Source organism: Eleutherodactylus coqui, chromosome 1, assembly GCF_035609145.1.
Source record: "Eleutherodactylus coqui strain aEleCoq1 chromosome 1, aEleCoq1.hap1, whole genome shotgun sequence".
NCBI lineage: Eukaryota > Metazoa > Chordata > Amphibia > Anura > Eleutherodactylidae > Eleutherodactylus > Eleutherodactylus coqui.
The window spans coordinates 8,924,798-8,943,452 of record NC_089837.1 but is presented as its reverse complement, the minus strand read 5'-3'; the positions used below and the strand labels follow the sequence as shown (position 1 = coordinate 8,943,452).

At 46.7% G+C, this 18,655-nt stretch overlaps 1 protein-coding gene across 1 annotated transcript in view; it reads right to left on the bottom strand.

Annotated features, from left to right (window-relative positions):
- Window positions 1–18,655, bottom strand: part of CAPN9 (calpain 9) — a 116,737-nt gene that overhangs the window by 27,880 nt on the left and 70,202 nt on the right. The window contains exons 10-13 of the mRNA XM_066594363.1: window positions 14,874–15,031; window positions 13,603–13,811; window positions 9,804–9,840; window positions 9,217–9,297 (exon numbers count right to left, since the gene is read on the bottom strand). Coding sequence (XP_066450460.1) covers window positions 9,217–9,297; window positions 9,804–9,840; window positions 13,603–13,811; window positions 14,874–15,031 — 485 coding nt within the window. The remainder of the gene's footprint in view (window positions 1–9,216; window positions 9,298–9,803; window positions 9,841–13,602; window positions 13,812–14,873; window positions 15,032–18,655) is intronic.

Below are 18,655 nucleotides of genomic sequence, written 5' to 3'. Positions count from 1 at the left end.
GCTATTCTAACATTAGTCTGGAAATATCTGGGTACATAAACAGCAGGAGGCGCTATTCTAACATTAGTCTGGGAATATATAGGTATATAAACAGCAGTGTGTTTGTCTGTGTGTGTGGTCTAACATTAGTCTGGGAATATCTGGGTATATAAACAGCAGGGGACGCTATTCTAACATTCGTCTGGGAATATCTGGGCATATAAACAGCAGGGGGCGCTATTCTAACATTAGTCTGGGAATATCTGGGTACATAAACAGCAGGAGGCGCTATTCTAACATTAGTCTGGAAATATCTGGGCACATAAACAGCAGGGGGCGCTATTCTAACATTAGTCTGGAAATATCTGGGCACATAAACAGCAGGGGGCGCTATTCTATCATTCGTCTGGGAATATCTGGGCATATAAACAGCAGGGGGCGCTATTCTAACATTAGTCTGGGAATATCTGGGTACATAAACAGCAGGAGGCGCTATTCTAACATTAGTCTGGGAATATCTGGGTATATAAACAGCAGTGTGTGTGTGTGTGTGTGTGTGTGTGTGGTCTAACATTAGTCTGGGAATATCTGGGTATATAAACAGCAGGGGGTGCTATTCTAACATTAGTCTGGGAATATCTGGGTACATAAACAGCAGGAGGCGCTATTCTAACATTAGTCTGGGAATATCTGGGTATATAAACAGCAGTGTGTGTGTGTGTGTGTGTGTGTGTGTGTGGTCTAACATTAGTCTGGGAATATCTGGGTATATAAACAGCAGGGGACGCTATTCTAACATTCGTCTGGGAATATCTCGGCATATAAACAGCAGGGGACGCTATTCTAACATTAGTCTGGGAATATCTGGGTACATAAACAGCAGGAGGCGCTATTCTAACATTAGTCTGGGAATATCTGGGTATATAAACAGCAGTGTGTGTGTGTGGTCTAACATTAGTCTGGGAATATCTGGGTATATAAACAGCAGGGGGTGCTATTCTAACATTAGTCTGGGAATATCTGGGTACATAAACAGCAGGAGGCGCTATTCTAACATTAGTCTGGGAATATCTGGGTATATAAACAGCAGTGTGTGTGTGTGTGTGTGGTCTAACATTAGTCTGGGAATATCTGGGTATATAAACAGCAGGGGGTGCTATTCTAACATTAGTCTGGGAATATATAGGTATATAAACAGCAGTGTGTTTGTCTGTGTGTTTGGTCTAACATTAGTCTGGGAATATCTGGGTATATAAACAGCAGGGGACGCTATTCTAACATTCGTCTGGGAATATCTGGGCATATAAACAGCAGGGGACGCTATTCTAACATTAGTCTGGGAATATCTGGGTACATAAACAGCAGGAGGCGCTATTCTAACATTAGTCTGGGAATATCTGGGTATATAAACAGCAGTGTGTGTGTGTGTGTGTGTGTGTGTGTGTGTGTGTGTGTGTGTGTGTGTGTGTGTGGTCTAACATTAGTCTGGGAATATCTGGGTATATAAACAGAAGGGGACGCTATTCTAACATTAGCCTTGGAATATCTGGGTATATAAACAGCAAGGGGCGCTATTCTAACATTAGTCCTCGATGATCTGGGTATATAAACAGCAAGATGCGCTATTCTAACATTAGTCCTGAAATCTGTGGATATAAACAGCAGGAGGTGCTATTCTAACATTAGTCTGGGAATATCTGGGTATATAAACAGCAGGGGGCGCTATTTTAACATTAGTCTGGGAATATCTGGGTATATAAACAGCAGGGGGCGCTATTTTAACATTAGTCTGGGATTATCTGGGTATATAAACAGCAGGGGGCGCTATTCTAACATTAGTCTGGGAATATCTGGGTATATAAACAGCAGGAGGTGCTATTCTAACATTAGTCTGGGAACATCTGGGTATATAAACAGCAGGGGGCACTATTCTAACATTAGTCTGGGAATATCGGGGTATATAAACAGCAGGGGGTGCTATTCTAACATTAGTCTGGGAATATCTGGGTATATAAACAGCAGGAGGCACTATTCTAACATTAGTCTGGGAATATCTGGGTATATAAGCAGCAGGGGGCGCTATTCTAACATTAGTCCTCGATTATCTAGGTATATAAACAGCAGGAGGTGCTATTCTAACATTAGTCCTGAACTCTGGGGATATAAACAGCAGGAGGTGCTATTCTAACATTAGTCTGGGAATATCTGGGTATATAAACAGCAGGGGGTGCTATTCTAACATTAGTCTGGGAATATCTGGGTATATAAACAGCAGGGGACGCTATTCTAACATTAGTCTGGGAATATATGGGTATATAAACAGCAGTGTGTGTGTGTGGTCTAACATTAGTCTGGGAATATCTGGTTTCATAAACAGCAGGAGGCGCTATTCTAACATTAGTCTGGGAATATATGGATATATAAACAGCAGTGTGTGTGTGTGTGTGTGTGTGTGTGTGTGTGTGTGTGTGTGTGTGGTCTAACATTAGTCTGGGAATATCTGGGTATATAAATAGCAGGGGGCGCTATTCTAACATTAGTCTGGAAATATCTGGGTACATAAACAGCAGGAGGCGATATTCTAACATTAGTCTGGGAATATCTGGGTATATAACCAGCAGGGGGTGCTATTCTGACATTAGTCTGGGAATATCTGGGTACATAAACAGCAGGAGGCGCTATTGTACATTAGTCTGGGTATTTAAACAGCAGGAGGGGCTATTCTAACATTAGCCCTGAACTTTGGGTATATAAACAGCAGGGGGTGCTATTCTAACATTAGTCTGGGAATATCTGGGTACATAAACAGCAGGGGACGCTATTCTAACATTAGTCTGGGGATATCTGGGTACATAAACAGCAGGAGGCGCTATTCTAACATTAGTCTGGGAATATCTGGGTATATAAACAGCAGGGGACGCTATTCTAACATTAGTCTGGGGATATCTGGGTACATAAACAGCAGGAGGCGCTATTCTAACATTAGTCTGGGAATATCTGGGTATATAAACAGCAGTGTGTGTGTGGTCTAACATTAGTCTGGGAATATCTGGGTATATAATCAGCAGGGGACGCTATTCTAACATTAGTCTGGGAATATCTGGGTATATAAACAGCAGGGGGCGCTATTCTAACATTAGTCTGAGAATATCTGGGTATATAAACATCAGTGTATGTGTGTGTGTGTGTGTGTGTGGTCTAACATTAGTCTGGGAACATCTGGGTATATAAACAGCAGGGAACGCTATTCTAACATTAGTCTGGGAATATCTGGGTATATAACCAGCAGGGGGTGCTATTCTGACATTAGTCTGGGAATATCTGGGTACATAAACAGCAGGAGGCGCTATTGTACATTAGTCTGGGTATATAAACAGCAGGAGGGGCTATTCTAACATTAGCCCTGAACTTTGGGTATATAAACAGCAGGGGGTGCTATTCTAACATTAGTCTGGGAATATCTGGGTATATAAACAGCAGGGGACGCTATTCTAACATTAGTCTGGAAATATCTGGGTACATAAACAGCAGGAGGCGCTATTCTAACATTAGTCTGGGAATATCTGGGTATATAAACAGCAGGGGACGCTATTCTAACATTAGTCTGGGGATATCTGGGTACATAAACAGCAGGAGGCGCTATTCTAACATTAGTCTGGGAATATCTGGGTATATAAACAGCAGCATGTGTGTGTGTGGTCTAACATTAGTCTGGGAATATCTGGGTATATAATCAGCAGGGGACGCTATTCTAACATTAGTCTGGGAATATCTGGGTATATAAATAGCAGGGAACGCTATTCTAACATTAGTCTGGAAATATCTGGGTATATAAACAGCAGGGGGCGCTATTCTAACATTAGTCTGAGAATATCTGGGTATATAAACATCAGTGTATGTGTGTGTGTGTGTGTGGTCTAACATTAGTCTGGGAACATCTGGGTATATAAACAGCAGGAGGTGCTATTCTAACATTAGTCTGGGAATATCTGGGTATATAAACAGCAGGGGGCGCTATTCTAACATTAGTCTGGGAATATCTGTGTATATAAGCAGCAGGGGGCGCTATTCTAACATTAGTCCTCGATTATCTGGGTATATAAACAGCAAGATGCGCTATTCTAACATTAGTCCTGAAATCTGTGGATATAAACAGCAGGAGGTGCTATTCTAACATTAATCTGGGAATATCTGGGTATATAAACAGCAGGGGGCTCTATTTTAACATTAGTCTGGGAATATCTGGGTATATAAACAGCAGGGGGCGCTATTCTAACATTAGTCTGGGAATATCTGGGTATATAAACAGCAGGGGGCACTATTCTAACATTAGTCTGGGAATATCGGGGTATATAAACAGCAGGGGGTGCTATTCTAACATTAGTCTGGGAATATCTGGGTATATAAACAGCAGGAGGCACTATTCTAACATTAGTCTGGAAATATATGGGTATATAAGCAGCAGGGGGCGCTATTCTAACATTGGTCCTCGATTATCTAGGTATATAAACAGCAGGAGGTGCTATTCTAACATTAGTCCTGAACTTTGGGTATATAAACAGCAGGAGGTGCTATTCTAACATTAGTCTGGGAATATCTGGGTATATAAACAGCAGGAGGCGCTATTCTAACATTAGCCCTGAACTCTGGGGATATAAACAGCAGGAGGTGCTATTCTAACATTAGTCTGGGAATATCTGGGTATATAAACAGCAGGAGGCACTATTCTAACATTAGTCTGGGAATATCTGGGTATATAAGCAGCCGGGGGGCGCTATTCTAACATTAGTCCTCGATTATCTGGGCATATAAACAGCAGAAGGTGCTATTCTAATATTAGTCCTGAACCCTGGGGATATAAACAGCAGGAGGTGCTATTCTAACATTAGTCTGGGAATATCTAGGTATATAAACAGCAAGGGGTGCTATTCTAACATTAGTCTGGGAATATCTGGGTATATAAACAGCAGGGGGCGCTATTCTAACATTACTCTGGAAATATCTGGGTATATAAACAGCAGGAGGCGCTATTCTAACATTAATCCTGATCTCGGGGAATATAAACAGCAGGACGCTTTGTTGTAACATTAGTCTGGGAATATCTGGGTATATAAACAGCGGGGGGGAGCGCTATTCTAACATTATTCCTGAGCTCTGGGGATATAAACAGCAGGAGGTGCTATTCTAACATTAGTCCTGAAATCTGGGGATATAAACAGCAGGAGGCGCTGTTCTAACATTAGTGTGGGAATATCTGGGTATATAAAAACAGGGGGCGCTATTCTAACATTGGTCTGAGAATATCTGGGTACATAAACAGCAGGAGGCGCTATTCTAACATTAGTCTGAGAATATCTGGGTACATAAACAGCAGGAGGCACTATTCTAACATTAGCCTGGGAATATCTGGGTATATAAACAGCAGGGGGCGCTATTCTAACATTAGTCTGGGAATATCTGGGTACATAAACAGCAGGAGGCACTATTCTAACATTAGCCTGGGAATATCTGGGTATATAAACAGCAGGGGGCGCTATTCTAACATTAGCCTGGGAATATCTGGGTATATAAACAGCAGGGGGCGCTATTCTAACATTAGTCTGGGAATATCTGGGGATGTACACAGCAGGGGGCGCTATTCTAACATCAGTTCTGGAATATCTGGGTATATATACAGCAGGGGGCGCTATTCTATCATCAGTTCTGGAATATCTGGGTATATATACAGCAGGGGACGCTATTCTAACATCAGTCTGGATATATTTGGGGATATAAAATATTTTTTAATAAGTTCAAATACCAAAAATGTTTATAATTATGGGCTGCAGTATTTTTTGTTGGGCATCCCCTTTAATGTATGTGCTGCTGGAACTTTACTGTGGCAGCTAAGAATACTGTTGGGTTAAAGAGTGACAGGCAAAGAATTTTATGTATCCCCTTCACGCCCCAGGGCGTACTGTCAAGGCCTGCTGAGCAGGTTTTGTGTGGAGCAGGTGATGGCTGTTGGGGGGCGATGTTGGCTGTTAAAGACAGCCATCAGCTCTCAAGGTGTGTTAACCCTTTAAATGCTGCTGGCAATTCAGATAGTCCACATGGCATTTCACTCCACTTAGAAATGTGTAAAAGTTCCTTACAGTTTCAGTACATTACACAGGACTATTAAAAAATACAACTCGTCCCACAAAAACAACAAGACCATGGGAAAATAAAGCTACATTCACACGGACGAGCGCGATATCGGGCCAAGAAACAGGGCCAATAGCGTGCTTGCCCACGTGCATTGTACTGAATGACACTTCGCGTCATTGATTTCTCTGCAGGGGGAGGAGGCTGGAAGAGACGGGAGCAGTGCTCTGAGCTTCCGCCCCCTCTCTGCCTCCTCCCCACCCCATCTCCGCCCCTCTGCACTATTTGCAATGAGAGGAGGTGGAACGGGGGTGGGGCCAAGTTCCATGAATTAGCTCCGCCCCCTGACCCGCCTCTCCTCATTGAAAATAGTGCAGGGTGGTGGAGAGGAGGCAGAGAGGGGGCAGGAGCTCAGAGCACTGCTCCTGGCTCTTCCAGCATCCCCCCTGCAGAGAGGGACGCCATATATCGGCTGGGCATAAAAACCCAGCCGATATATGGTCGTCTGAATGCACCTTAAGAGCTATGATTTGTTGAAAGTGGAGAGGAAAAACAAAACAAAAAAAAGTGGGTGCAGCCTTAACCCCTTAGTGACCAAGCCTGTTTGTGCCTTAGTGATGGAGCAACATTTTGGAGATCTGACGTGTCTCTTTGACATATCATAACTCCATAAAGGTTTTGCATATCCAAGTGATTCTGACAATGTTTTTTCGTCACATGTTGTGCTTCATTTAGGTGGTAAAAATAGACCCATAGAATTTGTGTATATTTATTAAAAGCGCCAATATTGGGAAAATTTTGAAAAATTTGTCCTTTTTTCACATTCACATCTGCAATCTGTCAAATATGTGCAAACATACTGTACACATTTTTGCTAAGGTATATATTTCCATCTGTTCTTTATTCTGGAAGCACATTGCAAAAAATTTAGTTTTTTTTAACTATTTAGGAGACGCACAAGTTTAACATTGATTATTAGCGTTTTGTTTTTCTACACCAGGCCAAGATTGCAAAGGCTCATAGGTGTCAGAATGATAGACACCCTAAGGTCTCATGTCCACAGGGAAAATCAGGCTCGCTACGGATACTCCATGCAGAATCTGTAGTGGGTCCCTCCTGCCCCGCGGACAGGAGGGCTGAAAATAAGAATAAACTCACCTGCTGCGGGCCGTGCGCGTCTTCCCTTCTTCGCGGCCGGATCTTCTTTCTTTGGCCCAGCGGATGTGCTCGGCACGCCGGCTGCGTGCCGCGCGCATGCGCCGGAAACATCTGCCGAGCTGAAGAAAGAAGATCCTGCCACAAAGGAAGGAAGATCTGCATCGCCCAGAGAAGGTGAGTTTAATTCAGGCACGGGTCTCCTGTGGATCCGGATGGCTTCCATAGGCTTCAATAGAAGCCTGCAGGAGCCGTCCCCGTGGGAGACATGTACGGAAATGGAGCATGTCCATTTTTTTTCATGCTCCAGAGATTTTTTAATTCCCTTTTATTGACCATCTACGGGTATTTATCTACCAGCGCGTGGTCAATACATCCCTATGGGGTGCGGATCCGCATGCGGGTGATCCGCTGCGGATTTTAATAGTTCTTTTCCCCGTGGACATGAGGCCTAACAAATGATCCTATTTTAAAAACTGCACCCCTTATTGTACTCACTGAGGGGGTCAGGAGGAATTTGACCCCACAGGTTTATTTTTTACTGCAAGTGCAGCTCTCATTGAAATTAACGTCAGCCGTGCCTGCAATTACCAGTGCTGGCCACTGCACAGAGGTCGGAGCACAAACTTCTGCTGTCTCCACTCAGACCCCTGTGTAATTGTGATGCTGTCAGCGGGCGAACAATCAGCTGAAGGAGAACCAGGTACAGGGAATAATGAAATATCAGAGTTTACCGAGTATTTGAATCACAATACCGCTAATTTACAATTTGTTGTCACTCAAAATGACGATGAAACTCCCTTTAGGATTTAACCCTCAGTGGCAAGGGCACTACGGGCCTAAGAGAAAGGAAACAGCCGGTGACACGGTATTACAGGAGTAGTGGTCATCCCAAACATACACTGCAACTAACTCCAACAGGGGAGTCCATTCATACAAGAAGGTCCTGTACAAACAGGTTGATATAAGGAAATTAAGGAGAGGCGGGATGAAAGGGGGCATAAAAAATCAGTAGTGGGGGACAAGGTATATAGAAATGGAAATGATGGCAGCCGTAAGAAAGGTTTCGTGTTTTCTACGGCATTCAGCAGGAATCTTTAGAATATTACAAAAGTTTTTTACCGATTTCTGCTGATTTTACGGCAGGATGAGGCCACTAATAGCATATTAGATAATGGGGTCATGTCTGCTGCTAAAAAGTTTTGGCAGCTGGAAGCAAAGAGATTTTACATTTCCTGGGCGCTCCTGGCTTCTCTGCATGTGTGCCACCCTTCTGCCAGCCGCATGCATGTACAGAGATCTGGGACAAATCCTTGGAGGACCAGATCGTCGCGGGACATCGCGGAGGCCAGAGGTGAGTATTTTCACCTCCCCTCCTGGATTGGATCCATGAGGGGAGATAAAACTTTAACTTTTTATGTTTTTAAAAAAAAAACTTTTATGTGATCACTGTTATCCATTGCAGAATGTCCATCGCGTTACCAGGGACGGGTCCTTGCTGTCACACACCCAGATCTGGGGCTTTAGTCTACAGCGTCGGCATGTTTTTAAGGCCCTGCAGAATAAAGCCCAGACATGCAGGACGTGAAAACACATTTGGGTGGTCACTAAGGGGTTAAGAGGTTAAATGAGATCTGCTGTTTGGAAAGACTTTTGTGTGTATTTGCCAATGTGTCCCCGATATTCCCCAGGACTCGGGCATCTCGCGGGTAAGTTCAGTGTGTGTACGGTGCCAATAGAACCCCCAGGGGCATCTGGTTAGTGTGTATGTTAGATGTGTGCATGCTACCGGGCATTAACCACATGAAACCGTTCCTACAAGTGATGTGAAATGTTTTCTCGGCCCTCAGTGCGATCGGTGGTTGTGTCACATCTGCAGATCAGACGTCTATCGGATATTATATCTTATACATGCAGGTCAACATTAGATCCTGAGTACAGTCATGCGGTACGCACCGCTCCTGCAATTTGCTGAAACAAGCCGCGGAACTGCTTTTCTTCTTCTGTCTCCGTCTGTGGAGGATTGGGCTGCGGTGGCTGAAAGTATGAACAGATACATGATCTAGTTATTACACATCCTGCTACATATACCGTATGTGGCGCCATTCTCTCCCACAATGTGAAGCTATTTCTCCTTTCTAGGTAAACGGTCACCATTGTTTCAACAAGCTCATTGGCGTAGCTAAAAGGGTCGTAGGGGTTGTAATTGTGATCTGGCCCCTAAGCCTGGGGGGCCCAGAGCCCCCCTTGTGACAGTTGCAGGTTCCCCTGAAGCTAATTACTCATGTTGCCATGCTGCAGCCTGTCTCAGCGTCTGTAGAAGGCTGTCACACAGACGGCTCCTCCCCCTCTCCTGCTCACCATACAGTGTAGGTGTTCTGGAGAGGGGGAGGAGCCAGTCTGTGCGACAGGCTCCCGCGTAGCGAGATAAGTAATGGAGCCAGTGAGCGGGGAACATGGGAAGGCAGACGGCTCAATCGGAAATAGCAGGGCAATAAAATGGAGGAGGCATTTGCACGGAGGCCTAATATTGGCACACTCACATTTGGGATGTCCACACTCAGGTCGCCGTCAATTTCCCTGCAAGAGATAACAGATTGTTATTTTCGTGCTCAGTCCTGATTTCTTTTATAACATCTTGCATTGGATCCTCGGCTGTCAGTTCTGTCTGGTAGATAGAATGGCGCGGTAAGTGCCGCCCGCACCCGCGGATCCGCTGAGCAGGTGACCCTGTACAGCCATGCAGCTTTGCTTATTAACAGAAGCCTCGACACGTGAACAGAGCCGAACGCGGGAGCGCCAGTGAAGACCCCTTAAGGACTGTCCCTTTTTTATTTTTGTTTCCCCCCCTTCCTTTCAAAAAGGTCACAACTCTTATTTTTCGGCTGCTCTCTGGGGTTTGTCACTTTCTGCGGGACGAGTTTTATTTCTCAGCGGTTTATTTAATATAACATTTAATAGACTGAAAAACGAAAAACCTTCCAAGTGGAGAGAGATGAAAAAACAAAAGGCAAGCCGCCATCTTTGGGGTCTTGTACACACTGAGGCAATAATGAGAAGATACCTTTATTTACTGTATAGGGGTACGATGATGATGAGACCAGATTTATCGAAAAAGTGTTTTCTAGCTGCGCTACTTAAAAAATAATAATCTTTGGAGAAAAAAAATACAATTTTCTGCGGCCAGAACCTGTTTATTTTTCTGTCATAGTGGCAAAGGCTCGTTGGGTGACGCTCGTTGGGCGACGGCTCGTTGGGTGACGGCTCGTTGGGTGACGGCTCGTTGGGTGACGCTCGTTGGGTGACGGCTCGTTGGGTGACGGCTCGTTGGGTGACGGCTCGTTGGGTGACGCTTGTTGGGTGACGCTCGTTGGGTGACCGCTCGTTGGGTGACGGCTCGTTGGGTGACGGCTCGTTGGGTGACGGCTCGTTGGGTGACGGCTCGTTGGATGACGCTCATTGGGTGACGGCTCGTTGGGTGACGCTCATTGGGTGACGGCTCGTTGGGTGACGCTCATTGGGTGACGGCTCGTTGGGTGACGGCTCGTTGGGTGACGGCTCGTTGGGTGACGCTCGTTGGGTGATGGCTCGTTGGGTGATGGCTCGTTGGGTGACGGCTCGTTGGGTGACGGCTCGTTGGGTGACGGCTCGTTGGGTGACGCTCGTTGGGTGACGCTCGTTGGGTGACCGCTCGTTGGGTGACGGCTCGTTGGGTGATGGCTCGTTGGGTGACGGCTCGTTGGATGACGCTCATTGGGTGACGGCTCGTTGGGTGACGCTCATTGGGTGACGGCTCGTTGGGTGACGCTCATTGGGTGACGGCTCGTTGAGTGACGGCTCGTTGGGTGACGGCTCGTTGGGTGACGCTCGTTGGGTGACGGCTCGTTGGGTGACGCTCGTTGGGTGACGCTCGTTGGGTGACGGCTCGTTGGGTGACGCTCGTTGGGTGACGGCTCGTTGGGTGACGGCTCGTTGGGTGACGGCTCGTTGGGTGACGGCTCGTTGGGTGACGGCTCGTTGGGTGACGCTCGTTCTCTGTGTTGGAGTTTACACAACTTTTTGATCGCTATTTCTATTAAATTCTCTGAGAGACGGGGCGCCCGGAGAGCGTCATTCTGGCGCTGCGGATTTATGTTTCTGATGTTGTTCACCATGATGTTAAAATAATGCTTTGCGTTGATAAATCGGACTTTTACGGATGCAGCAATACCAAATGTGTGTTGTTTGTCTTGATTTTGTTATAAATATGGGAAAGGCGCGTTACCTTTTTATTTTTTTTCATATTTCATAAAAACATTTGACTCATTCTTCTGTCCCCAAACAGGACTTGAACTTGCAATTGTCTGATCGCTCATACAGTATAATGCAATACCATAGTACTGCATTACACCATGGTTTAGCAGCCAGTCTATCAAGACATGGTACAGTGATAGGCTATCACTCGGAGGGGGGGGGGCTGTTCTGAACCCTTAAGCACCAATGGGGGCATTGCAATACTACTGTTAGAAGGGTTGACAGCTGCAATCAACGTGAACGCTGAGCACAAGTGTTGCAATCAGATGCTGATCCTGCTCTGTACAGACCCCGCGCACTGAGCACATCACTGTATGCCCATGGGTTACTGTACACAGGCGTTGGAATAATGCTGAGCATGGTGGTTACGGCAGCAGTAAGAGGAAGCAGGGAGAGCCCGGTGTGCGGGGACTGCGGGCGCTCTCACATGGGCGCCGGGCGCACTCACACGGGCACATGCAATGTCAGACCATGACGGACACAGCAGTTACGCGGCATCTGCGCTTTTGGTTCGCCTGCTTTTGTTACATCCGTTTTGCGTCTGTATTCAATGCGCTTTTCACACACGCAAAAGAAAAAAAAATGCATGAAAACCCGCATGTCATCACATTTTTTGACACCGTCTCATGGCAACATGCGTAAAAAAATGCCGTCCGCACGCCCGTAACATCCAGATTCGCTGTATTGTTTTAAGCTCCAGCAGACCTTCAGGGGTAGATTTGGTCTGTAAAGAACAGGCTTCCATTTTACACGTGTAGAACGCACACATGTGAACGCTGCAACATCCGTGTAAACGAGCCGCGACGCCGGATTCACATGAATGTATTTTCACAAAAAAATCTGCATGCGAAATAAACAAAAATAGAAACCTTTCACTTCAGCGGCTCGTTCACATGCGCATTTCAGTCGCAGCAAAATGCCCACAGCGCCCTCCATTATCCTGCGCACAGAGGAAGAATGCCTGGTGAACTCATTGAACTACTGGACCCTCGCTGCGGGTCTTGTGCAACGACTGCAAACAACCTGCGCAGGCAAAAAGTGCAGGAAAAAAACGCTGCTGCACACTTAAATACGCGACTCGCGATGTGCAAAAATGTGGTACAAATGGGCGTCAGCTCGTGTGACACGGCCTAAGGGTGCACTCACGGGGGGGCCCCGCGTGCGCCACAGCTACAGTACTAGGAGCCGACGCTGCACACATCCACCTCATCCACAGCGGGGATACGTCGCGGAGGCGAGTACATTTGCGCATTGTGAGTTTTGAGTCCTTTGTATGGATGGAGGCCCGCTGGCAGAGGCGTAACTTGAAGCTTCTGGGCCCTGGTGCAAAATCTGTAACAGGGCTCCCAACTATAATGCTTTTTTCATAGTACTGGGCTCCCAATATGGAGAAGAGAGGCCTTATGGGCCCCCTAAGGCTCCTGGGCCCGGGTGCAACCGCATCCCCTGCACCCCCTATAGTTACGCCCCTGCCCGCTGGCTGTAGACGGGGTGAGGAGGCATTAACTAGATAAGCTGTCCTATATTTCCTTTGTCGGGACCTTCAGTATTCTGAGCCGAGCGGCTCCTCACAATTACACCATCGGGCCTTTCAGGACCCCCGGACACCAATCATAGCATTTAAATGCTGCCGCTGGTCTGAATACGAATGTTGCCGGAGGGTGTCGGCTGTCAAAGACACTGGGGATCCGCCATGTATGAAGAGGTTGGCTACCGACCCCACTCCATACAAACCTCAGGCACCCCGAACATAACTGTCTGGGTGTAAAGGGGTTAATGGCTTGGAGACAACTTGCAGTGTAGCTACACTACCTATAGGTGGCAGCAGAAGGACAAATCGCTGCCTTCTGGAGGAGGAGCAGCTTGTACATCTTTGCCCTCTATCTGCTGGATGTCTACAGGGAGGACAAGTGCCTTCAAGAACTCCACGAATCCCTAAAAATAAATCCTCAATAGACAGAAAAACAAGTTTTTTACTAATTTAGATGCTGCGTAAAACCTCCTGTCCGCCATCTTGGTTCTAGAACTTTCCGTAAACGCATTTCTTACTTGATGTGCGCTTTCGATTCTGAAAAGACTCTCAGACAGAAGTCGGCTTCTTCGTGCGGCTCAAACGTGGTGGGGATGATGACGTAGTCCCCGGGGGGCAGCTTGAACCTCTGCGACACCTCCCGCAGGTTGATGTAAGTGTTACTCCGAGCTTTCGATGCGTTGAATTTGAAGAAATCTTTAGTTAGTTGGGAGTCACTTCCAGGACACTGCAAAGCAAATGGAACGCCCATTAGTGTAATCACCGAGGAAGAGCGCCCCCCGAAGCGTTGTCAGTGTCACGGCCTACACCTACAGGAGCGTCTGCTCATCTGCTTGGGTCAGTCTCCTCATTCCTGTAATATACCTCATTAACAATGTTGTGGCTTTACCACTGTAAATAATGTTTGACGTGGCCGCCACTAGGGGTCTCCCTCCCAGCTTCTCTGCAATCCACTGTCTGACATTAGGTACAGAGCTTCCTTAGTAACAATGACACAGAGATGTTTCCATAGCAACAGGGGAGGGGCTATCTTCACAGGTGTCTTCCCTGTACTTACAGGCTGACAGATCTGCAAACACTGTGATGACAATCTCCACAGTCTCCGCCCCTCCTGCCGCTACAGCATGTCTGTGTTACTGTCTGCACACATTATAGTGGGTTTGCTAACGATCTGGCTATAATGTCTCTAAATGCCTGATCATCCTGGGAAAGCAGAGGGGTGGGCATTCAGATACTGCCTCCCTGCTGACTGGACCAGAGGCAGCATGCGAAGTGAGGGCAAGGAAGTCAGGACAGTGAACTACTGGCTGAATGCTAGGCTTGCTACACGACCCTCCCTGAAAGTGGACTGCAAACAGTAGAGCATCAGAAAATGGGGAAGACCACCCGGAAAACAACTGTGCTAATAAAGCTGTCAGTTCTTAACCTCCTCCTGGCTGCTGACTTGGTGAAAGAGATGCTTGTCTTTTGACCCCAGAAAGGTGAATCCAAGCCGATCCCATCAGACATGTCAGAGTTTGGGTTGCTGGCAGTCCGATTGCTCAGACCACAACCGGTCAGTGAAAGCCCTCATCCTAGCACTGCCCCTGCTCGCCAGCAGAAGATGAGCGTATAGGCGGTGATAGGTTTGGGGATGAGCTGAGATGGTACATGTCAATGGCTTATATATATACTGTTCAACACGTGCCTCTATACCTGTATACCCCGTCCGCCTGTGGAACACCTGAGGACACGAAGTGGTGGCTTAGGTCACATGTTATACATGTCTACAAGTCAGACAAGTTCTCACCTGATAAACTGAATATCCAATGGTCAACAGATCAGCTCCAATTTTTTTCAACTTGCGTCTGTTTTTTTGCATCAAGGCAGCCACAAACGTGCACTCGTTGTGGTCATCGTCCCCCTCCTTGAGACTCAGACGGATTTGTGGATTTGTCCAGAAAGTGTCTTGTAAGAGCAAAAATAATTATATATGAATTCTCAGAAATGTTGCAATATTTTTGTTGGCTTATTCTGTATGTATTTAGTAGAAAAAGCTATTGAAGTCGTGTCCCTATTTAACAATACAGATATGAGGAGCGGAAGAATCCAGATTGGGCCAGCTGCATAGCTGAGTAGTGCGGTGTATTCAGCCACGGCCGGCTCTCTCAGCTGCAGAGCAGCCGCACAACTGGAAATATAGTCTGTTTGTTTACATTAATTGCTGCCCTTCGGGGGTTTTCCCCCTTGTAACAGCTCCATATATTGTGCAGTGACAGGCTGAGTACCATTGACTTCAGTAGGACTGCAGTACCAACCTCGGCCACTGTGCAATGTACTGAGCAGTCTGCTTCCTGCAGCAAAATGCCTAAAAGTGGGAACCCCCGTTTACTCCTTAACACCCTGAGGTGTACATTTATGTTCTTGGTGTGATGGGTTTATATGGAGCGGCCGCTCCATACAATGTGGGTGCCGGCTGTGACAGCAAACACCTGCCTGCCACAGCCACAATCAGTGCGGACGCAGATCCCGGCAGTTAGCCCTCTAAATGCCGCTGTCAGTTGGGTCAGATACGGGCTGTATTACCTACCTATCAGGTAGAGATTCCTACTTGTTTATTTTAGAAACACTTTGGAATTATTTTGCAAGTTTCTGAGCAATTTAGGAGAATGACTAATTACACATTTTTTAAACCTTGACGCCTGCTTTTCATTTTCACTTCTATATAAGGTATAACTGTTGATCTCTTTACATGTTGTTGAGGAAAGACAGGCGGAGAGGTGTAGTTACAGCGACACGCTGATTGGCTGACACTGATTACATCATCAATGACGGCACCCAAATAGGGTGCTAACAGCCTGCTTCAGGTATTTCACCCACCTTGTATGGCTGCAATCGCTGGTTGAGTACCTGACATAAATTTACATTGCTGCTGCACAGACAGCAGCAGCGTAAATTGATCATTGGCGGTTACGAAGTGGTTAAAATTAGCACAAAAAGAGTCAGTGATACTAGTAAGTGCAACCATAGAAAGGAATGTGCTCCATGGTAATCGTGTCAAGATGTCCTCCCTAGCCGTGGCTCAACAAGTAACTTTCTGAGCATTAAATGGGTTTTCCAGGGAAATACTATTGATGAACATGAGTCAACAATGTGATGCAGCAGCCAAAAAGGCAAACTCAATTCTGAAGGTGAGGGTGATCAATGAGTGGAACAGGTTGCCACGGGAGGTGGGGAGTTCTACTCCAATGAAAGTGTTCAAGCAAAGGCTGGATAGACATCTGTTATGGGATGACTTAGTGATCCTGGACTGAGAGGGGGAAGTTAGACTCGATGACCCTGAAGGTCCCTTCCAACTCTACTATTCTATGATTCTATTACTTATCCTCGGTACCCTGACCCATCAGCTGATTGTGCGCCCACTAACATTGCTGCAAATACACAGGGACCAGAGCATCTGCTTCCCCTCGGACCCTTGTGTACTTGTGGCATGGTCAGTGGGCGCACAATCAGCCGATCGGTTGAGGGCCCGAGCGGTGGACACCAGTCAATTAACTATTTATGACCCATCCTGAGGATAGAAAACCCCTTTAATATTATGCTGAAATATTGACAGAATGCAGATCTATGTGATGTGCAGTCGGGCCAAAAGACACACATTTTGTTATTTCACAATTGTTGCTGCTTGAGTGTTTTTAGCTGTTTTAGTCGGATGTTTCTATGGTTACTGAAGTACATTTATAAGCATTTCAGAATGGTTTTCCACTTTTATTGACAAATACATCGTTTAGCCAAAGACTCCATATTAAGGGCCCGGTCAGACGAGCGCGTGTTTTGTGCATTATGCACGGTTCTAGAAGAGCCAATGGGTTCCTATAGAAGAGTTCATATGCGCGGAATTTGAAGCACAAAGCAGCGCGCACCTGAAGAAGATGGGACATGCACTATCTGTGGCGCGTTTCGCAGGAGTTTCTATTGACTTCTATGGCAGCAGGAGGTAATGGAAACTCCTGCGCTGCCAATAGCTTCCTCGCTTACAGCAGGAAATTTGAATAAGGTGTCCAGACGTCCCAATTTGTCCCGCTTTGGGACTCTGTGTCCTGCCTTCCACCGGTATCCTGTCGGGACAGCCATTTTGTCCCGCTTTTGGGATGTCTGGTTACTATAGTGATTCTAAGCTGGGGTGCCGCAGCTCCCCAGCTTGTAATCACTTTGTGGCGCCACGGCGGATGCCCACACTGACGTCACACGTTCAGTATGTGCATCTGGGATCTTCCTCCCCACCTCCCCTCTCCTCTTTAGTTCCACGAGAGGAGACGAGAAGGGAGAAGGCGCTGCTGCGGGTGCACACACTCTTCCCCCTGCAGCAGCTCCAAAAAGAGGAGGAGCAGCGGCGCTCTGAAGATCAGGAAGAGGTTAAGTTTCATGGGTTTCATCAGTGTGGGGGTCACTATTACTACTGAGGGCCACTGTGGGGTTCACTATCACTACTGAGGGCCACTGTGAGGGTTAATATTACCACTGAGGGTCACTGTGGGAGTCACTGTTACTACCAGAGCCACTGTGGGGGGCACTATTACTACTGAGACCACTGTGGGGGGCACTATTACACTAAGCCACTCTGCACGTGGCAGCATAAATCAAGTTGACTTACGATATGTTTTCACGTGGTGGAAATGTTGCGGATTGTCCACAGCAGAAATTTCTGCAGTTTTTCTGCATCCAAAAAAACAGTCAAACTCTGCACCAATCACCTGTGCACCCGCAGCTGATGTTATACTATGCGGCGCTCCCCCTCACCTCCTCCGTAGTCTTCCTGCAGTCAGCGCTCCCCGGCTTCCAGTTCCCAGTGACCTGGTCAGGTGATGCTGGTCTGGTGAGGCCACCACAAGCTGCTGGGAACCAGAAGTCGAGGAGCACTGACAGCGAAAGGCCTACGGAGGAGGTGAGGGGGAGCGCCGCAGAGTATGACATCACTTGTGGGTATGGGGCTAATTTCCTGTCCAAACTCGCACTAATGGCACGGATTTTGACTGTTTTTTGGATGCGGACATGCTGTGCAATTTGCTCCCTGTCTTTTTTGTAACGGCCCTGTGCATTTAATAACGACGGAGGTAAAATCATATGTTGTGATAAGCCCCGCCCCTGACCACACCCCTCTGTCCCGCTTTGACAGTGGGATCTGGTCCCCTTATTTTAAATGTCCCACTATTAACTCCTTAGTAGAGCAGCTGCTCCAGTGAACGCTTAAAGTTTTATGCGCTGCGCATTTGAAACTTTGACTGTTCATGCGTTTTCCGCTTATGCAAGCAGCACTTTTTTTTTCGCGCACATAGGCGCACAAAAAACCACGCTGGTCTGACCTTGGCCTTAGGGCCCCCACACACTTGCCTTTTTTTAATGCTGCGTTTTTTTAACGCGATTGTCAATGGGACTTTCTAATGTTAAAAACGCAACTTGTGTTTTTGGTGTGAGAGCCCTTACAGTGTTGTCCTTTCAAGACTTCTGCACTTCGCCCCGACAGGCTGGGTATCAGCTTCTGGCCCAAACCCCGACTGATGACAACCCGTTCTTCCTAATCATGGGATGAGA